General features: G+C 36.4%; 2 protein-coding genes and 1 long non-coding RNA gene across 8 annotated transcripts; 2 read left to right on the forward strand and 1 right to left on the reverse strand.

Moving 5' to 3' along the window:
• The first annotated feature begins 677 nt into the window (after window positions 1-677).
• On the forward strand, window positions 678-6,153 carry LOC124211470 (WD repeat-containing protein 3). The gene is made up of 15 exons (XM_046610551.2): window positions 678-818; window positions 898-1,203; window positions 1,288-1,497; window positions 1,875-2,072; window positions 2,188-2,355; window positions 2,519-2,724; window positions 2,828-2,966; window positions 3,112-3,302; window positions 3,457-3,652; window positions 3,835-4,062; window positions 4,153-4,422; window positions 4,494-4,736; window positions 4,817-4,983; window positions 5,306-5,528; window positions 5,607-6,153. The coding sequence occupies exons 2-15, from the start codon at window positions 1,033-1,035 to the stop codon at window positions 5,769-5,771; spliced, it is 2,775 nt and encodes a 924-aa protein (XP_046466507.1). The 5' UTR covers window positions 678-818; window positions 898-1,032; the 3' UTR covers window positions 5,772-6,153.
• Window positions 5,772-21,234, reverse strand: LOC124211471 (fatty-acid amide hydrolase 2). 5 transcript variants are annotated; one of them, XM_046610553.1, is made up of 12 exons: window positions 17,711-17,813; window positions 12,576-12,755; window positions 12,010-12,229; window positions 10,186-10,403; window positions 9,660-9,771; window positions 9,244-9,401; window positions 8,986-9,129; window positions 8,750-8,851; window positions 8,482-8,646; window positions 7,073-7,255; window positions 6,860-7,002; window positions 5,772-6,253 (listed from the first exon to the last, which is right to left on the reverse strand). In XM_046610553.1, exons 1-11 carry the CDS (start codon window positions 17,804-17,806, stop codon window positions 6,898-6,900), a joined length of 1,683 nt encoding a protein of 560 aa, XP_046466509.1. In that variant the 5' UTR covers window positions 17,807-17,813; the 3' UTR covers window positions 5,772-6,253; window positions 6,860-6,897. The 5 variants fall into 5 exon arrangements, with proteins under 5 accessions (XP_046466509.1, XP_046466511.1, XP_046466508.1 ...); XM_046610555.1 differs by lacking the exon at window positions 17,711-17,813 and adding an exon at window positions 21,060-21,234 and having other exon boundaries at window positions 5,772-7,002; XM_046610552.1 differs by having other exon boundaries at window positions 5,772-7,002.
• Window positions 17,645-19,525, forward strand: LOC124211472 (uncharacterized). 2 transcript variants are annotated; one of them, XR_011176329.1, is made up of 4 exons: window positions 17,645-17,858; window positions 18,556-18,696; window positions 18,823-19,019; window positions 19,389-19,525. It is a non-coding gene; the product is annotated as an uncharacterized lncRNA (long non-coding RNA). The 2 variants fall into 2 exon arrangements; XR_006881457.2 differs by having other exon boundaries at window positions 17,645-18,696.
• Window positions 21,235-21,967: the final 733 nt, after the last annotated feature.

Consider the following 21,967-nt stretch of genomic DNA (forward strand, 5'->3'; position numbering starts at 1 on the left):
ACCTATTCTTCGTCACATTTCCAAAAGTTGTATTACTGAAAGACTATCTTAACACCTTATAGAAATTTGAAATAAATTCACAAAACTTTTATTCTTCATTCCAGTTAATTTGCAGTGAACCTCATGATTGATACATTTTCACTATTCATTTTTGTATTTATTCAAGCAGTTTTGTAATTTTTCTGAGTTAAAATCCAATTACCGCTTCCAAATTTTCAAAAAATAGATTCATCCTCTACATATTTTCAACGTGCTTCTAGCAAAGAGATAAGCGTTTCAGAATTTTTCGGATATTTTCAAAACGTGAGACATTAAATATTTTCAATTCATAATACTAAAAGTGCTTAACGTATCGAAAAGAATTATTCATAAAAAAATTCCTGAAACGATTGGAACTAAAAATGAATCAATTAAAAAATGTTCCAAAATATTTGCAGCTCAAAGTTGACTTGACAAAAACTTGTAAAAAATAAATTGAGCATTTTGGACGTGCTACGGTCGTCTATAAAACATTTAATATCTTCATATAAGTATAAACGATACACGTTCATAAATTTGATTGACATTCATTTTTCCGTTGCATAATTTCGGCCTACATATTTCTTCTACGGGATTTACTCAACTGCTACCAACGTTTGGCACGCGTTAATTGTTTGTTATGAAGAACTTTTTTTACCAGCGTGGTCATTTACTTGGTTGATAATACGTGAAACTGCCAACACCCTCAGACCCGGTAAACTCTTACGAAAAATAACCCAGGGCGGTGAGTCTTTACATATTTTTAGTCAACGGTTTATGGACCACGAGGTAACGGTAAGGTTAGTTATTTTCCACTTTGAAATTACAAATGTGATCAAGACATAACCTAAACAAATAGAAGCAACTTGTGTTTTACAGCCAACAATAACTTGAAGAAGAGTTTATAAGGTGAAAAAGAGGACTATAAACGGAAACCTTAGATCATGTCTTACGTGAACTGAGATCGATTTGAGAGTTAAAAAACGTCAAGAAATTGTATAGTCGAGTGACGCGATGGGTTTGACAAAACAGTATTTGAGGTATGTACCAGCCGGAAATTTAAATATCATCGCAAGTCCGAGATGCAATACCGTATTTGTAACCTTGGAGGGTCAGGAGGGTAGATTCGTAGCCGCTGGTGCTTGCGAGCATGTTATTATCTGGGACCTCCGTCTTGGAGAAAAGGTACCTATCTATTTACATTCCTTGCGATAGCTGAATTGGATCAGAACGATTTCATGCTCACATTTTTCTATACTTCTTTACAAGGCACAAGTTTTATTGGGTGAGACTTCAATTGCCACTCGGCTAGCTGCATCGCCAAACAAACGACATCTTGCTGTCGGTTATGCGGATGGGGCAGTTAAAACGTTTGATCTCCGCTCTGGAGAAACGATCAGCATATTTATTGGACATCGATCTGAAGTCACATCGTTGGCTTATGATAACTTAGGCCACCGAGTCGCCTCTGGATCTAAGGTATATTATACTCTTTATATAGAACTTATCTTTAGCTTGTGAAAAGCGTTATAAAACTGTTTAGTAGGAGTGGAATTATAGATTAACATATCATAATTACTGTTGTATGAGAAGATTTTAAACTTCCGATACCGAGAAAATTTGATGCATAATTCTTGTTAGCAGTTATAAGTTTGAATTCTTTCGTCCCCCATTTTTTCAAATTTTTTACTGATTAAATCACTCCAAGTTATACATATACTAATTTTGGAAAAATAAATTTACCACAGGTTGTGGTATTTGACTCTTGTATATTCTCTACTTCGGAAAGAGATTAAATTGAAAATTCTCTTTTCAAAGAATAATTAATGATTTCTATTCTATTTATTTCAAAATAGGATACGGACATTATAGTTTGGGACATAGTGGCAGAGACTGGGGTATGTCGTTTGTCTGGTCATAAGGGTAGTGTCACCCAAGTAATGTTCCTAGCAGAACATGACATAATTATTAGCTCGAGCAAAGATACCTTTGTTAAATTCTGGGATTTGGATACTCAGCACAATTTCAAAACACTCGTTGGACACAGATCAGAGGTAGTGAACAAAGTCGTCAGTTCTCTAAGTTTTAGATATTGATTTATCATTTTAGTACAATTACACCATTTGATGTCGAATGATAAATTTTTCATCATTTTTTTTTGTCCATTAGGTCTGGGGCTTGACCCTAGCCAAGGAAGATAAATATTTGATCACAGGATCCAATGAAAACGAATTGTTTGTATGGAAGATATATTTTGCTGATGTCAGCAAGAATGCAGATGCTCCTCTAAGCTTACTGACATTGAATACAAGCGAAGAAGGAGATATAGATGACGCGGTATGTGGATAAATTTTTAGTAAATGATCTGGTCAACATTTGCAATTATATCAATTTCCACTCAAGTTTTTTGATGAATTTTTACTTTGGGTAAATTTTTCATCTGATGTAGAAAAACTACTTGCATCTGTGAAAGTATTTGATTTGTGCTCTGTAATTTTAGAGATATCCACTGCGATGCGAAAAAATTGGTAGTATTCTAAGGGTTGGTCGTGGACGAATAGTTTCTTTGGGTTCCGATGCCACAAGTCGTGTAATGGCGTGTCATGGAACAGATAACACTGTCGAAATATTCCACTTTTTGCCTGACGACCTCGTGCAGACAAGGCTGCTAAAAAGACAAAAAAAGGAAAAACGAAAGGCTGCGAAGTGGGTCTCAAAATTTTATGCGATAATAATATTGTTAAAAACATGGTCAAAAAAAAATTCGCATTTAACAAAATGAATTTATTGCTCAATTCTTTATTATAAGGGAAGGAAAGCCAGTAGAAGAAATTGAGACGGACTCAACATTGTCTTTGAAAAATGAAATTAAGCGTCTCCCAGTGATCAAAGCTTCAAACAAAGCCAAAGGACTTGATCTGGTTTTGGGCAAAGGAGGAGAACTCAGGGTAGGCTTGATTGTAGTTTTATCTGAGTATTATATGTAAACTATCGCGAATTTCAGCAATAAATCAGTCCTCGAAACGTTGAAGGTGCTACAAATTACAGTCAACTTTATGTTAATCAAGTAGTGTAGCTCAATCAATATTTCAGATCTGCATTTGCGCCAATAACAACAGTATTGAACTCCATTCAGCAACTATTGGTGACACGGATATCGAGTCTAGGCTTCTGAGGTCTCTTACAACCTATGGTCATCGGACAGACGTCAGAGCATTATGCTTTAGCTCTGATAACTTAGCTTTAGCCACGGCTAGTGGTGATTCAGTGAAATTATGGAATAGGTAAACGTCTTTTTGAAATATCTTTGGCGAAAGTTTTAGCAATCAATAATGTTGAATTCAAAGTGAGAAAGTTCATTATCCTTGTTCTCCCTCAAGCCAGAATATAGGGAAGGTTTTTTTTTCAATCATGTGACATTGTACTTAATTTTTGTAGACCTTCGCTTGCCTGTTTGAGAACAGTAGAATGTGGTTACGCATTGACTGCTTGTTTTGCACCTGGGGATAGGCATCTAATTGTTGGATTGAAGGATGGCAAAATGCTGATAATTGACATTGCCGCTGGTGATATTCTTGAGGAAATTCCAGCTCACAGTAAAGAACTGTGGAGTGTCGTTCTCTACCCCGATATGGTGAGGATTTCCAAATCAAAATAACGTTTGTTTGTATTAATACAGGAGATTCCTTTTTTCTCTCTCGCTTCATTATACAAAAATAAAATGTGTTTATTGGATTTTTTTGCAACTCTTTGTTATCTTTTCTTCTCGAACGAAATCTATACTATTGTATTTCTAATCCAAATACTACCATTTAGAGAGGTGTGGCTAGTGGAGGCGGCGATGGAACTGTCAAGTTTTGGAACTTTGAGCTGATTGAAGATCCTGAGAGCGAGACTAAAGCCAAGCTTTTCTCCGTCCTGCACACTAGAACCCTAAAGCTCGAGGAAAGCGTCTTAGCAATCAGAATCAGTCCTGATAGCAGATTAATTGCTGTCGCCTTACTAGATTCCACCGTGAAGATTTTCTTTTTGGATACATTTAAGGTAGATAAGTATTTGAAATGTCGTTTTCTGCATCATATCCTAAGCTGTTGCTACGGAAAATGAAAAAATTTTACCGTATTTTCTTTTTAGTTCTTCGTATCCTTGTATGGTCACAAGCTCCCAGTGATATGTATGGACATATCAAGTGATTCTACTCTGATTGCAACTGGCTCTGCAGATCGGAATGTTAAAATTTGGGGTCTTGACTTTGGGGATTGTCATAAATCGCTATTCGCTCATGACGATTCAGTGACGGGTCTGGCGTTTGTTCCAAAAACACACTACTTTTTCACTTGTGGCAAAGACGGAAAGGTCAAACAGTGGGATGCAGATATTTTTCAAAAAATTATCACCTTACAGGTAAGATATTTCTTGAGATACGACTATCGTTGACTAAGTCATTCTAAATTCCTCTTGTTACTATTATGTAGGGTCACTCAGGTGAAGCCTGGAACTGTGCAGTTTCTCCAAATGGCATTTATGTTTCATCATGTGGATCAGACAAGGTCGTTAGATTATATGAACGTTCTGCAGAGCCTTTAGTTCTGGAAGATGAAGCTGAAGAGGAGAGAGAAAAGTTGGACAATGATTTAGCTACGGGAGAAACAAGTGCGGTTCAGGGCCAGAAGGCGCAATCATTGCCTTCCAGGAAAACTGTAAACAGCGAAAAAGCGGTAAAAAAAAACAATTATTGGTCGTGCGCTTTCTGTAACTGTGGAAAGTGAAAGAAAAAAAGTTTAATAATATATTTCAGGCCGAGTTAATACTAGAATGTCTGGAAGTATCTAAACAGTATGAAGAACAATTGGCAGAAGTCGTACCTGCGAATCCTTTACCTCCTGTGCCACCCCTGATGCAGGCTTATTCATGTTCTACTACAGAAGATTTCCTTTTGGAAACTGTGAAACGCGTTCGAGCAAGGTACAGTGGTCGGAAATTGTTTGTTATAATTGCCCCGAAAACTTATTACTATTCACATTCTGCATATACTCATCCGAGGCAATGGTTTCATGTTACGAGAAAAATGTTAACATTCGGTAGTTATTAGTGAATCTCAAAAGCTGCAAATTATAATATGAATAGTTCTCATGAGGTAACAGAACTAACTGGAGTGTAGTTGTCAGAATCTTTTTTCCTTATACGAAGTTCTTCTAGAAATTAACAAAATCAAACTAACAATAAGTATTGGAGTTTTTTCGATCAAGGTTTTATCTTCAACGCGTTATTTTTATCTAATTTTCAGTGAGTTGGAGGAAGCTTTGTTGCTTTTACCGTACTCAGCAGTGTGTGAAATTCTAAAGATCCTGCCAAAACTTTTAAAAGGGGATTATCAGACTGAGCTAGTATCAAGATTGACTATTAGCCTGGTTCACGCTCATCATGGGCCGATTGTGACAAGTAAAGAATTGTTGACAACGTTGGAGATGATAAAAAATCTGAGCTTGGAAAGGATAACCACGTTAAGGGTATAACTTTCGCTATTATCGACTGTGAAATGTATAAGCTGGCATTAGCTCAATTTCACTTATTTCTGACCATTGCAGGATACAGTCGGATACAACTTGTATGGCATGGCGTACACTCAACGTGCTATCGAAGAACGTGAGGGTGTCCAGTTGTTCAAAGACGCGACAAAGTCGCGGAAACAGAAGAACAAAGTGAGACGAAACAAGGAGAGGGCTTTGAAAAGGGCAATTATGACTCTGTAGTTAATATTTCAATATTACATTTTGTACATAAATTAAACTCTTGATCGCATATGGACAAGGATTTAACTGGTTTATGTCCTTACTATGAATCACGTTTTCTTTTAAAATTTATAACTTTAATGTCACTTTTCTTTACCAAATTGTAAAAAATAGATTACTCCTTCGCACTACCATGCAAGCTAGTTACTAGATGTGTAAAGATACGAAAAGTTTCTCACTTTTAATTGCTATTTGTACTCCTGTAATTGTTATTGTTACTCTTAGTTTAATTACCTTTATCACTTTTCTTAGTTGAAGTTGTTAGTCAGTAATAACTGCTCATGCTTCAATTGTTCACAATGAATATGAGTTACACGATTTCAAATATTTGAGAACTTTTACATTACAAGTTGAAAATGTCATCAAAGTTGTTTCTATAAGCTGAAAATTCGCTGCAATAGGATTCGCATTGCTTTTCATTTTCTTTTCAACTTCCCGCCATTCTATTTTCAATGAAAAAAAAAAAGATTGAAAAAATTATTAAAATCACCTCGAAAATAACAAATCGAGTTTTCACCAGATATCGACGTTTGAGGTCTAGTGAATCATTTTCGCACTGACGCTTGGTGTGCGTGTGTTTGAAATCGATTTTCTGTCCCTCGATATCTCTAAAATGAATGACCGAGTTTGAATGATCTTTAATCAACAGTACTTTGCTGCACTTAGAACTGAATAAATTTTGGATTTTATTCGTCATGTATTTTTCGAGTTATTTAAATGACGTGAGGAATAAAATTTCACTTAATGTTTTATGGGCTTGAAACGCATCACAGCAGAAATTTCTAAGCTGGGCTCATCAAGGTTAGCCAAATTAACCACTTGTTTATTTTCATTTTCACGGCCTTTAATGGGGAATCTTTGCTTCGAGTGGTTTTTAGGGACGAAATCAAACCAAACCTAGTACAATCATTAATTAATGTTCAGCAAGGAATGAAGTGTTCACGTGATGAATGATAACATTTCCCTTGGTGTGGTACAAATTCAATCTACTACATAATGCTATCAACAACCGATTTAAATGTAAGCATCAAAGTTCTGTCCAATTTTACCCAAATCTAAGGATTGTAAGGTCCTGCAGTTTTATTGGTCAAACTTTCTCGCCTGTTGTTGGTTGTTGCCATCCGCCGAATGCTCTTTCAATTTCCCGCGCTACGGAAAGTGTGAGGTGATCACATCCGGGATTTGCAACAATCTGTAGAAGAAAGCGTTTGAAGTAATTGAAAAAAAAAAGGTGAAAATTAGTTTTTGAAAAATTTCTATACCTGGACACCGATCGGTAATCCGTTTCTGTTAAACCCCAGAGGACATTGCGTTACTGGAAGTCCGAGGGAGTTGAAAATTGCCAAATATGATACGTTGCAGACCTTGTGGTATATCTCGTAGGGATAATGGGCGGCCGACACAAATGTAGGATAGATTAGAACACCATTATCACCGAGTAGGTCCTAAAAGAGTACAAATAGTAGGTAAAGGTGTATGCGTTTATGCAAGTGACCTTAATAGGTCCGAACATGTAATTTTTAAAAAATCTGATAATAGAATAGTAATAATAATTACAACCGAAGCCACCATACCCTTTCGGAAAAACAATGAGCTTGCGCGGGCAAGGGAGGGATGGGATGGTAAGCATCATTATGCGTCCGCAGGCGTCTTTAAGAGGATGCCAGTTTTTACCAACCGCGTTAAATGTCACAAACAAATGCATTGATGCTGGCGGCGACCGCGTACCTCGGACCGGGTGCTTTCAAGAGTTATTTCCTGTGTAACTAATATAACCGCGCGTAGCACAGCCAACAACAAATACGCACTACGAGTCGACTCATGTTTTCCATATTTGGTCCTTGAACTGTATCACGGGTCTCATACAGTATTATAAGCCAAGGGGTTAATGATGTTTAATGAAAATTCATCGAAATTAGCCGATGGTGAAAAACGTAACAGACGTCAAGTTTTCGGGTTGAAAACTATTGCCAGTTAATCAATCCAATTCCAATGTATGAATTTCACCAGAATGCTTTTAACGTTCAGTTATCGAGTTGTGAAAACGAACTTTAGAATTTTGGTACAGACTTCTCACTAGATATTAATACCAACGGAATTTTTTTTACAGATTTCGAAGTTGATACAAAAAGAGGGTTCCTAACACCAGAGCGTTATATAAGGTTCGCGATTTTCAAAATTGCATGAGTTCGGGACTAAGGAAAGGCAAACTTGAGCAAATTGGGTTTAAAAGTACGCAGTTTCAGGATTAATTTGAAAAAAAAAAATTATTTCATAACATGAACATTATAGCTGTTTAGCCACTGAAGTCATGGTGTGCAAAAAGCAGCGTTGACAACGGTAACCATGTTTTCAGCCGAGTCGTGTATAATAATTGCAAGGTGATCAGATGACCGGTTTTGGTGGAATTGTGGTTACCGTTATCAAAAACAACCGCGTAATGGCGAAGCGGGACTCGACATTTCTGCTCATAACTTCTTTAATTTTGCTAATTTCGGGTTCGGTGACTAATCAAAATAAAAATAACGGACCTGCCTACAGTAATATACCCAAAACCAAAAATCAATAAAAGTTATTCTTGAGACTTAGGGACCCCCTTAATTGCTTTGTCGTTAGTGGACAATCTTGCTAATTAAACTAAATGTTTGGTTATTTATTCTGATTAACGTACCGCAAACTGCTTCTTTATGGCTGCATTCTTTTCAACCATCTTGAAATAGGTCTGCGGCGTTGCATTATCAACCTTTTTAAGAACCCCGTACAATATGCTGGGAAACGTATGAGGGGACATGCAGCAAAGGTACCTCAGAATCTCTACAGTGACGCTTTTCCACTCCTACGAATGAATAATTAATGCTAAATTACTCGTTGGTCTTTTATGCATCGAATCTGAAACAGAGCATTTATAAGCCCTGCTGAACACCATTAAATATTCTTACTTGGGGATTTGATTTCTTGCTATAAATGCTCTCAACTCCATCGATGTGCAAAAGAATCGCGGCCATCACTTCGAATGAGTACTTCATGTCCGTCAACTCTGCCTGTTACATTATTTATCATTACTTTTTGCTCATCGGCTCTTCTTATTTTATATGCTTTATGATGTGTTTTACAATTAATACGAGATTCGTTTAATTTATCTCAGTTACTTGTTAGAATTATTCACACACATTACCTTTTGCACCATTACATCCTGTAGGGAATTGAGGTGTTCAATCAGCCGTCGAATCGCTCGTTTTATATCTCGGTCTATAGAGCTTGTTGCTCCAGAACCGCAGTCGTCTTCCATGTAGAAGAAGTTTATGTCTCTCAATGGTACCTGTAAGTGAAGAAATTACTAATTTTTCTATAAGACGTGAACTACCGACACATGGTTATAAGTTACTCATGAATATCGTCGTACTATTAATCACATGAGTAATTGTTGGTTCACCTTATCGTCCAATTTTAATTTTGATCCGCTACTTTGGCACATGGCCTTCAGTAGTAGTGGCAAGTCCTCAGCGTATCTGACCATTGGTCCCAAGGTGAAAAAATTAGGCCAGGCTTTATCGTTTGATCCTGGCATGTGCCCATTCGTTGAAACGAAACCTGAAATCGGAAAATGATTGCTCAGTCATTTGCTAACGTTTTTCTCCAGTCCAAAAAATACACTCAGAGTGATTGGCAGATCAGTTTTTCGAGTCCAAGACTAAGAGCGGTAACTTTTGTTGGAACTGCCAAGTGCGACGTGTCAACATATGAAGATCGTTAAAATAATGCAAGAATTGTGATTCAAAACCAGGTAAGTAACGGCGGAGAGAAGATTGCAGAAACAGTCCCAATCTTTGGAATCGTATAAAAAATCACCTGGTGTAGGTTTGTGACCAAATATTCCGCAAAACATGGCTGGAAGTCGAGCCGAGCCTCCAATATCGGAGGAGAGACTTAGAAGCGATGCTGCGGAGCCGAGCAGGGCAGCCTGAAAAAGAGTAAAACATTAAAATGTTAAACATTGACCGATCCGTGCGAGAATCTTACTGCGAGTCTGCAAACCCGAGTATAAGTTGGAGATGGAAGTAAAAGGTACGTCTGCGAAACAGTACGTCATGAACGATAGCGCTGGACGATGACATTCATGGTCAAGGCTACAGATTATAATTATACCTGGCAACCATATTTGGCTGTAACAATTTACCCGATTAGTTATGTCAGAGGCAGCAGACGTATGCGGATGTAACTCATGCGGTGTGATGGATGTTGGTATCCATTATGATAAAAAACGGTCTGAGAACCAAAGGTGGTTTGGATTATTCTCTACGATCGTTGTACGATAAACCGACGGAACTTGAAATTAATGAGTGATTGTTAAACTATTTTGAAAATATGGCAATACCTCACCCCCTGATGAACCACCTGCCGTTCTCCTTGTATCGTAGGGATTCACCGTCATCCCAGTCACATTGTTGTATGTCTCCCAGCACATGCACAATTCCGGTGTGTTGCTCACAAGAAGCACAATGCCTCCAGCCTCTCGCACTCTTTGCACCGCATCCGCGTCGCACAAAGCTCGTGGAATCTCTGGCCACTTCCTTCCGGCTGCATGGTTCATACCTATTTTGAAAATTGAATGCTCATTTCAAAGTTACGGAAATACTGTTGGTAATATTGTTAGTAGTAAGAACGTATGTAAGAATAAATGTGCTTGAGCGTAGACATAAAGCAGGGTTATAAAAAAAAATAGAAAAAAAACCGGCATTCGTTTAATAGCGACAAGCCTAAAAGTAAAAATACCATTTCATATTAATTTCAGATGCGCAGAACGACCGGATTTATTTCTATACTCAGGCACCTTTTTTACATACGTTCCTATCGGGCAGTATTAACATTAAGTCATATTCAATATTTCATCTTCAAAAAAATGTACAATGTTTTTTTTAAATGTCAATAAATATAATCTGAAAATTATGAGAAATTTTATTTCAATGGTTTGTCTTAAAAGAATACCCAAAAAGTATAAAAAAAAAGCAGCCTTCACACTAGATGACCCCCTTAGAATACTCGGTACTATAATAGAGTAATGCGCCAGGTAGAACAAAGGTGAATTTTAGCTAATTGTAAATCAAATGAAGTTAGCTGATTATGTCGCAACTCGACTACCCATCCTAGATCCAATATTAATGAACTACTATTGTAAATCAAACTTCAAAGATTTTTTCTTCGTTTACGTAAGCAAAAAAATTCATCACATCAAAATCTTTAAAACTTGTTTGTATTTGAGGTTTTATTTACTTTGATTGACTTCAATGATTTCGAATTCTTCCAACGTTTCTGCGCATTAAAAAAAATTTCACGGTTATTTCATAAAACATATTTACCATTAAGATCGTAGAAAAGGTTTTTCAGAGTTCGGTTAAAATTTAGTAAATAAAATTGTTTTAATCGAAAGAGATAAATATATGAAATTATTGAAAATGTATTGCGTCTATCGTCTAAAATCAATAATCGACCTATAATCTTGCAGATTTAAGCTACCTAATGATAACTGTTTAACTTTGTCACTTATCTTTAATCCCCAAATGATGTAACTTGTCGCGTAGAACTGTCTATCTGAATCGCTGCGCGTACTTTTCGCGGTTATTTGCGCTGTCAAAATTTGCCTGAAAAATTTGATTTACGCTCGATGGAAGAAAACGGGTATTTCATAAGCAGAGCAGTTCTTTCTGGGAGTATATGGTCTGTTGTTACAAGAAAAACATCATTCGGTAATGAAAAAAATACAGTTGTTCGATTAATTATCGCAGAGTAATTTTTACACATTCCTATTTCCAGGAGAACTTTTGCATGATGTGTATTCAGAATTCAAAACAGTTGCGCGTATTTTTCATTTACTCATGTCCTAAACTCTTGTTAATGATTCGGGACCCCGATCTGTTATGCATTGTGCTTAAAAAACAATTCTCGTACTTTTAAAATTGTCGCATATACATTCTCACCGTTGAAAAGAAAGTCACTGATTTTGTTATCGGCGTGATCCAGAAAACTGTTATATATAGAAAAGTCAACAACTGTTTGACTGAATTTTTCTAGTTACCGTAACAAATGAAATTTTTCTCAGTGTAGTTTAGGAAAGATCGGTATATTTTTCGCCGAAAACGAAATCGTCACAAATCACGAAATCAGCTACAATCAACGCCTTGAAATTTTCGATGACACTTACCCTGCACAGCAATACTCCCTTTGACCGTAATGGGAATCCCCAGAAGCGGAGTATCCCGTGCGATTTCATCGAGGCTCTTGTGACCCAGGCGTATCATCTTGTCAGCTTCCCTAGCCTCTTGAATGGCAAGATCGTACCGCGTTTCGACGATTGCGTTGATCACGGGATTCACGTCTCTGCATCTTGTGATATAGGCCGTCACGACTTCCTCACTTGTGATCTAACAGACATGTCCTCGATTGAAATGTACACGTCTAGATTTCTAACAGCATCTAAGTAAGCACCAATCGTGAAGTACTCTACGATTGGAGTCTGGAGTCTCAAGTGGGCACCACTTTAACGCACAATACTCGAACTTTGCTGTAGAGAGATTCCACATCGAACCAAGAACCATACCGGTGATTGAAAAATTTGCAAATTTACATTACGATTATCATGATTTCGAAAGACTTGAATTCAGGTCCGACCGCTACTCGATTCGGGTCATTAGCAGTGGTTCACACGTTGGACAGACCACGTGTAAAGGTACGAATTCAACATAGTTGGATTATAAAATTGAACCTCACCTGTTGTTCGCGAATCTTTTTGGCGAGGTCAGTGGCGGACAGAAGTAGCAATTTGTTGCGGACAAGTGAACATCGCTTCCGTGATCCTAGAGCTCGATAGAGTATCACCGGGCTCATAAGGCAATAGAGGCAAAACAATAGTCCACGTATGATTCGCTTTGTCACCGCATTAAGCATCTCCTGAAAAACATGATGTTTCCTGGCAATGATTTATCACTCGAAACATGAACATGATGAGTTGCAGTCAAAGCTAATCGTTTTACCACTAACGACACAATGTTTTTTACGTGTACTTATATTTTTTTGCCCACTGGAAAATTTTCCATGCGGAATCTTTGAATTAATTAGAAATACTGTATTTGTGTGTGTAACTTAACATGCCTACATTTTGATGTCAAGTTTTCGACACTCTGCGTAGCCTTGTATATTGCCATTTATTTTGGTAAATTTCCATTAGAAATGTCCCAACCATTTGCTAGATTTTTGTCTATACTGGATTTATTTCTCGTACTGCTCGTCTGAATGTACTATGCTCGTATAGTTCATACGGTACAAACCTGTAACTGCGATTATTACATGCCTGGTAAAAATGCTGGATAGGTGATTGGGTCCAGCCTTTAAAGGGACTTATTGAGATTTTATTCTCGTTGTCCGATCTGCGTGTGGACTTACTCGTAAATTTATCCATATGCATGTAAGGACCCAAATGGTTCCCTGTACAAAGACTAGATCGAACCACTTATCCGGCAACTTTACCATGGATACGAACCCCATTTAATAAAGGGAGCAGAAATTTCTCTTTCTTAGTTGATGTAATGATTAAAAACCGTAAAGTTTCATACTGAGAAATAAATAACCCAAGTCTGGAAATCGCAAAAATGCTCAGGTAAATTAGAATCGCTTAGTCCTCGAACTCTCTGAAAGTATGCATTGCGATGTCGCAAAACGTGTGCGTGAATGCCAACGACCAACGCACGCAGTCTTAACGGTCGTTACTTGTGACTACGGTATTTGCCATTACTTGAATTATGATTATATTTTCTATTTAACAGCGGTTTAATAATGAGGCGCTTAAACACTCGGAGACAGAATATCCCCAGTGGAATATTATAAAGCGTACTGCGCAGCGTTACAAGTTCCTCGGCCAAGCTGCGTTACGAGATCTAAATATCAGTGTTAAGTTATTAAATATGAAAGGCTCGTGATCAGAATTTCGCTCATGTGTCTTTTATTTTATAAAGAACTCGCGATAGGTATAATTGCCTCTCTCTCCTCCTCCCATTTTTTTATGAAACTTTGTAGGATCGTCTAGTCGGTGTAGAATGTATAAAACATCGATAAAAGAACAAAACCAATATAAAATGGATTTTCAACTCTATACTAATAAATTTACTATCCACGGATCCTTCGACTTTTGGCGTTTGAGATCGAAGTAATCATTGGCTATCTATATGTACAACCATACCATGGTCACGAAATGATTGTCATTATCTATATATCTATATAAACTAAAAACGTGTTATTTTCGATATTGCTTTCCTCGTGAAATAAAACAATAAATAAAGTCATACCAGTCTAAAATTATAAACACGACACATCAAAGACTTTCCCTTCAAATTCTTCGAATAGTTGTTCCCCTCGATTTTATCTATGTATCCTTTTACCGTCCGCTTTTATGTTATTGTTACTATTTTGTTTTATTCTTACTCGACTATCGTCTTTCATATCTTTCAACTTATGCACCTGTGCCGTCCACTTATATTTTTTAAACTATCAAAACAAGTTTGTTGGGTTGCAACGTGCAGGGACTATAAATTTGGAATTATGTGCTATTAAATTATAATTGACTTATTGAACCAAAATGACCCAAATAAACGCATAATTTTCTCTTTGATCGTCAACAACTATTTCTCGCAATTGTCTGTTTATTTCCTTTTCTCTTATATTTCACTTATAATCAATAAACAAAATTCATTACAACTGGAATCCGAATTTTTATACGAACAGGAAATGAGGCTAATATAATAAAACGCACAATATATTGATACGGCAATACTACAGCCGACAAGCCGTGGTTCCACCTATGATTTGTGGGATATCGATGGAACCAGAAATCGTGCGAGTTACATTTCATCACTCTAGATACCTACAAACTCATATTCCAATCGAACGAAAACCTTCCTGGATATGCATTAAAAATTCATTATGCGAATAAATAGTACGCAATTTTTTAAATTCATCTCTCGTTATCATGACAGATGAACCTATAGTACATAAAAATTACCTACGACGGTTTCGCCATTGACATTATTTTATAACTCGCATCGTCCAATAGTTGGAATCGAAAACCAAAAAAAAAAAAAAAAAAAAAATAAAAAAATCATCAGTGACTTATTCGGTCGAGGATAATTCGTAATATTATAAACTCTGCGTAAACTGGTTGCCATTTTTCACAGGGATTGAATAAGGCCTGAGAAACGAGACTAAATAAATACACAGCCCTAAGTACGAGCTAATTGCGGGAACCTTGATGACGAATGTTTGCATTGTATGTACGCAATGCGAAGAGTGCAGTTGTGAGCATGTTGAAAGTGCATAATCTGCATACGGTTTACGCGTTTCTCAAGGCGTGTAAATCTGAATATCTAGTTGAAATGATTTTCGGACGGTGAAGAGCCAGGAACAGTGCCGTAAAAAAATTAACACTACCTAGATGAAAGGCACGCTCGTGACGGGCATTGAAACTCCAAATACGTGCACAATATATTATATTAACGATATTATCGCCCATACAGCCGTTGGCGCACACTTTCGACAGTTTCAAGGTGCTCATAATCTGTTTATTCCTACTTGAATATCGCGAGATCGTCACCGTATACTTTACACAAATCATCTGCAGGTATAATATGAAATAGGTAATTAAACAGGATAAGTAACTTCTGTCACGTGGCTAAATGATCCGCACGTGTTGGAAAAATACAAAGTGTCTGTTTTTATGCAGAAAAAAATTACAAGGCTTGTAGCTGTTTTCTTTCAAATGATGTAGCATTTAATGATTTATACTTTGCTCCCTTAACTCAACGATTAATCAAATAGTAAAAAAAACTCTAAGGCTGTAAGAAATCCTAGTTAAATGGATTTTGTTAGAATGATGATTTAAATATTGTTGGAATGTAATTCTTAATAATTAAAACTTGGTAAAAATATTTAGTGTGATTATATATCGGTCAATACTGAAAATAATGCCGTCTTTGATCATTGATTAAATTCGAGCTTTGCACATACATTTGTTATTTATTCAGATTATACAATTTTTTTTTCAATTATTTTTTTACCAAGAACCATATTTCTCGGTCGTAATAAAAAATTTAAGATATTAGTTAAGGTACCATGATAATGATTCGGTCCAAAAAACACGTCGAACTTGCAACATCTTTTTTACGGGGGTATTATAAGGCCAATGTCAGACCTTTACACAGTTGGTACAAGGTTCTATGAAGGTTAAGTTGCTTTCTTATTGAAAAATATCAATTGATAACGGCGATATTGTTAATTGGGGGTGGGTGGTATTGAAAATTAGATATTTCGATACCGTTTTCGTATTTAGATACGGGTTTCGTGTCCGGTAGTTTCGGTTAACCAAAATGCCGACATTTCAATAAATCCCCAAGTACCAAAATTTCAATCAAATACGGCAAAATCAAAGTTTCGATAGATACCAAATTATCGGTAAACACCGCAAATCCGAAACTTCGATGAATCCCCAAACATCTATGTTTCAATACACTCGAATCTACACATATCGTTGGCAAAGGACTGAAAAAATCTGTATTGGAATCTACTAAATACTGGTAATCTAAATACACACCTACGAAATAAATAGCGAGTATTATTAACTGTAAATGAAACGGCTGAGGTATTAGCAAAATCAAATTCACGCAAAAGAAAAAGAAACAATTAATTATCTTTACTGTCACAAATAACCTGGACTTTTATCACAAATATTTTGTATAAAAGTTGGATCCTTTACGCAGTTGCTCCAATATAACTGGCAGGCAATAGCACAATTAATATTCCACTCAATAATGTTCGGTTATAATTAACTTGCTTTACACCTTGCAATATGAATAATTTTATTCTTAATCCCGCTATTCGGTATTCATTTCCAGTGAATCACAGCTTAATTTTAAACGAGTAGTCTCGTTGGGTCAAGGTCAGAGAGCGTTCCTAGATGGTTAAAAAATAAATGAATAAATAATTAGGTGTCTACCGAATCTCGATATTCGGTATACCTACACCCGTATTACCGTATTCCGTGATTTATAGAACCTGTGATATTTCACCATTTACCGATATTACCGATATGTACCGGAATTGCAATATTTTGGTACCGGTATTCTAAAAAATAAAAAATGTTCGGCCGCGGTATGGTCTCGAAATCTATTCGTTCGATCGACTTGAAATTTGGACAGATCCTTGATCCTTGTAACACTGACAATGCCCTAAGGGCTGTATAGTATTATAACTACAGCTAGAAATTTCTCTCGGTTTAAAAAATCATGAAAGACCAACTGGATAAGATTTATCAAGAGTTGCTGTGGCGATTAAATTCCTGATTAAGGAAAGTGAAATAGGATTTAACGCATAAGTTTATAAGATACTTGAATAAGAAAGAAAAAGTGTACGTTAATTCTAATTAAAATAAACCCATGGGAGGTAAAAATCCATATCAAAGAAATACAAATCATTCTACACTATGCATTATTTATTAAAAATCGGGATATTTTATGTACGTGAAAAGATTTACCTCAAAGTCGAACTGCTGTTCCGTAAACAATAACGTAATAAAACTTAGCGCGAGATTCATTTTTGTTATTGAAAAATTAATCGTAAATTTGATTTTCGCAGGATTTCCGTAAATAACCTGGGTAAATAGATTGTACACAGACTTTTCGTAGAATTACAACACGCGATGATCAACAGACACGATGTAAGTGTGTTATACTCTTCGGCCTAGTGTTATCGCCACACTGGCATCGCGATTCCGATAACTTGAGTGCCGGCGTAGAGGCGAAGCAGAAGTAAATTTCCTCAGGTTTATGATTTGTGTGAGTATTTTTGAGGACGAGATATACCGTAAACAGCTGTCGTATTGCCAAGTAACGTAGTTGGTAGGAGTAATTGACGTACTGGTGGGACTTCGAGCATAACCATAAGTCGTGTGTGGACATTGGCAAAGAGACATAGGAGGTGGAAGTGGAAACGATCAAGTGCCGCGCGAACGTTGGTTAAAAGCCATAATTGTTGTTGATACATGTAGACCGTTGTCATGACGGTGGCTGATGAATTATTCGAAGGATAAATGAAAATTTCGAAATCTAGACTGAATAATTGTGCATGACTATCGTGTTTCTATCTAGCACACAACGTTTGTTTGTGTCGTATAGAATTGCCAATGAAAACTGAAAAATGAATTTTTTTAGCTGCCTAATTTTTCTTGATAAAATGTAAACTTTCTGATCGTTACTCAATTCTGGGATGGTGTAATCACTCATGTGTCAACAGATGATTATCGTTCCTTGATTTAACTATAACGTATCTTGTAGGTCAATTTTTACACCTAAGCAGTGCCTACTGCTGTTTTCTTATCGGATATCTAGCATATGCTGAGAAATACTTCGAGAAAAATAAATGAAACTAAATCCTGCAACGTGATTGTTGCAACTAACAGGAATAAATGAATAACGACCCGTTATAATCTTCCGTTTTTACTGTCGTTGACCGTCAATATTACGCTGGTTATACGTTTCGTACGACAACAATAATGAAAACGGAAGATTATAACGGACCGTTATACATAATCGAGGCCGTTAAAAGAAGAACACTGCAAATACGAGAGGCGAAAAAGACTGTCTCCATGGCGCACGCTATACTTTAAGTAACAAAACTGTGGTTTACAATTTGTATTTTTTTTTTAAAGTGCAGGGTTACGTATTCCGATGCTATTTTCTTGTGCCGTCGCAAACACGATTACCTTACGTACGAAACGCAGGCATTAAAAGACGCCTAAGCCACATTAGTGTTACATAAAAGACGCAATAACGAGATAAAGTATAACTTGGTAGGGACTTGTTTTACACGTTATTTAAGGGGGGAGCCTGCTTTAGAGGCTTCAAAAAATCGATTTTTTTTTTTTTTGCATAAATGTCTTCCCAAACTATCCAAGAATGTGTCCCTAAAATTTCAGACGCAAATTCGAAATATTTTCGGAGTTACAAAAGAAATAGCGAGCAAGCGTCGAGCAGGTGTACGAGCGGTTTTTTGAAGTTTTCAACCAGTTTTTTGAAGAGTCTGAACCAGTTTTTTGAAGTTTTGAACCAGTTTTTTGAAGAGTCAGAAGGGCAACTCTATGGACCAGGAATCGCTGATTAGTATATTAATGCGGTAAGTTCAAGAAAATTACGATTTTTTATGTGAGAAAACTTTGACGCACGATTTCTCCGTTTTTCATTTTTACGCTTTTTCCTAATTGGCGGGAAAGATAGGGAAAAAACTAAACGTCCTATCGAAACGAGACAAATTGCATTGTACTCGGGATGAAATTCTCTTCTAGTTGAACCTAAAAAACCTTAAGAAAGTTAAGATTAACCCACTTTTTAAACAATCTAAAGTGAATTCTTTTCCCAAGAAAAATGAATTTTTTTTTTAATTTGCGAAAAATTGTTGAATTTTTCACTTTTTGTGGAATTTTCTTGGTTTAACTAGAACCTACACTATTGAGAAGTAAAAATTTTTTTGGTTTCTTTGTTTCAGATGGAAATTGCGACCTGCACCTTTCCCGCCGCACGACAAATGCATACTCGAGACGCCTCGGTGAAATGGTTGTACCAGGCATAACATGACATGTATCCTAATGAAAAAATTCGAGAAGACTGTTGAAATACATAACAATAAACCCTGAAAGTTTCGTTTTCATCGGATATTTCCTTCCTTCCCAAAAAAATCCGCGAAAAAACCGATTTTTTGAAGCCTCTAAAGCAGGCTCCCCCCTTAAACGAATCATCGATACTGAGTACTATTTAATATTTACTAATTTTCAATAGTGCAATGTGATCCCAATTAACCCAGTCTTGGATATAATACCGCCATCGTATCATCGACACCGATATATGTCACGTGAAATAGACGAGCCGATGTTCTCATTGCCGCATTCCTCAGCACATTTACCGGCAGGTCCGTGAACCTGACACTTAGACAAGTTAATGCTGATGTCTGATATTTCGAATGCAATAGCGTTGTATTACTCTTAAGGTCTGTTTGCCGCATAATGAAACATTTCGGAAATCGGGTTGGGATGTAATTTTAGTATACTCGTGTACTTTTACCAAAATCGTTCGGGAGCATTTATTATACACAAGAGTTTGAATTATAATGTGCGTGCAGTGAACACTACACGAATGTATTACTGGCTGTCAATAAAATATCAGTATTTTTCGGAACGATTCAAACAATGTGAAGATATTATAAGCAGTAATTTTAATTATATTGCTGTCATTGAATAAAACTTCAGTATAAAATAATTTACATATATAAGTGGTACACACACGACGGCGAATTATGACATTGACCTGGTTCAGTGACGCTATTATAATCCTCGTGTAAAAAAATCATGTTGAAATTAGTAACGTTAGGGTAAAGATTCATGCTGATGAGAAACCATTACCTTCCGATTTTAGAGTTGTTTAAAATCCAGCAAACCGTAGTGAAAGACCATACAAGACAACGTACTGACATTTTTAAATCTTAGTTCTTTAAAACTAGTTTTAAAAATAGGAAAATAGTGATTTTTTCCCCAATGTTTCGTTGCGCTAACGTTACTAACTTCAACCTTCTGTAAAAAATGACTATACCCATCACTTGCATATATTATAAAAATTGGCAGAACTGAGACACGCGGTTAAATTCTTAACTAACTACCTAACATTTAAATTTGCATAATCTATTATTATCTAACACGTACATCGGTTTTTCATGGGTTCTTCGCCCACCTTTAGACTGTCCACAACCTGATCTTATTGCGAAAATTGGAACAGATCAACTGTTCCCTAATGAAGATGATTTCTAGGATCTTCTGCGAATTTTTAGAGAAATTGGAAAATTTCGTACAATTTTGAACAAAAAATTGTTTTCGTAAATTCTAAATGTTCACGAAAATTTGTACTTTGTCAGTGAAACATCTATACAAGACACTACAATTTTCAATGAAAATTAACGATTCTCCATGAAAAACTATGCATATAATATTAACAATTTTTGTACGGAACAATAGGAAACGTTCATATGTCACGTACGCCGTTTCAGCAAAAATTCGTTGCAGTAAAAATGTTCACCAGGGTTTCCTAGGTGAAAACATCTATGCATAATTAGTGCTTATACCCACGATATGTATCTGCCGGCAGACTCAGCGGTAATAACAAAACTTACCGTTAATCTGCGATTAACTGATAAACGACGTATTTCACTATTTGAGCTCGCAGAGTTAATAAGAACACGCCTGGACGCTAACGAGGAATGCACGTTATATAGGTAAGGCCATGCAGACGCTATGGATGCGAGCGTCCAACTGACCACAGCGACTGACTTGCAACGGATATTCGGCGTCTTTCCCGTGATCGTTGTGGTCAAGGAGGTCGAGTTTCCTCTCAAAAGACTACCTTCGTCCTGTCTAACATTATTAACAAGATCGGGCGGAATATGAGATTGAAGTTGAAAAACAAAATAAATGGAACGTGAAAAAGCAGCCTGAAACGCATATCGACGCTTGCCATGTGGTTTTCTATCCGAAATTTTTGCTGTCACATTGATTATAGGAAAGCACTTATTCACTGTAAAACGAAAAAGTATAATTACAATAAATACACACCTTCAGTTTAGTACAATGTAAACGGTATTTTCGTTTTCAAGAGTATCGTTTGGAGTGTATATTCGATAAGTTGTATTACGTAAAGAGCGTCACATAGTTTCAGAAACGTGAAAATAATTTGAATAATTATATATACATTCCTAGTACGTGATATTTTGCATCATAATATATCTATATATATATATATATACATACATGTATGGTACACAATGATTGTTTAATTAGCGTATACTTGAGTGGTATTTTTTGTAGCTTATATACATATGAAGCGTATTCCCCCCAACGTTTTGTGAACATTTAGTTAGTATTAATCTTACTTGGTGACATGTTAATTACCATAAGAATGAGTTTGCTCCTTGTAAATAAAGAATCACAGTCAAAGTCTGAGGTTGAGGTTGAGCCGCTATCGAGGCAGCGAAGTAATTAGACACCAAAAATTCACCAATTGATGCTATTCTTGTCTTGTATA

This window comes from Neodiprion pinetum, chromosome 2 (assembly GCF_021155775.2).
Source record: "Neodiprion pinetum isolate iyNeoPine1 chromosome 2, iyNeoPine1.2, whole genome shotgun sequence".
Classification (NCBI taxonomy): domain Eukaryota; kingdom Metazoa; phylum Arthropoda; class Insecta; order Hymenoptera; family Diprionidae; genus Neodiprion; species Neodiprion pinetum.

Coding starts and splice junctions, on each gene's coding strand:
- LOC124211470 (XM_046610551.2), top strand. CDS start 1,033: ATGGGTTTGACAAAACAGTATTTGAGGTATGTACCAGCCGGAAATTTA. Junction 2,356..2,518: donor AAGGAGATATAGATGACGCG/GTATGTGGATAA, acceptor CTGTAATTTTAG/AGATATCCACTGCGATGCGA. Junction 2,725..2,827: donor GAAAAACGAAAGGCTGCGAA/GTGGGTCTCAAA, acceptor CTTTATTATAAG/GGAAGGAAAGCCAGTAGAAG.
- LOC124211471 (XM_046610553.1), bottom strand. CDS start 17,806: ATGTCCACACACGACTTATGGTTATGCTCGAAGTCCCACCAGTACGTC. Junction 10,404..12,009: donor AGGGAGTATTGCTGTGCAGG/GTAAGTGTCATC, acceptor TTTTCAAAATAG/GTATGAACCATGCAGCCGGA. Junction 7,256..8,481: donor CCATAAAGAAGCAGTTTGCG/GTACGTTAATCA, acceptor GTACTCTTTTAG/GACCTACTCGGTGATAATGG.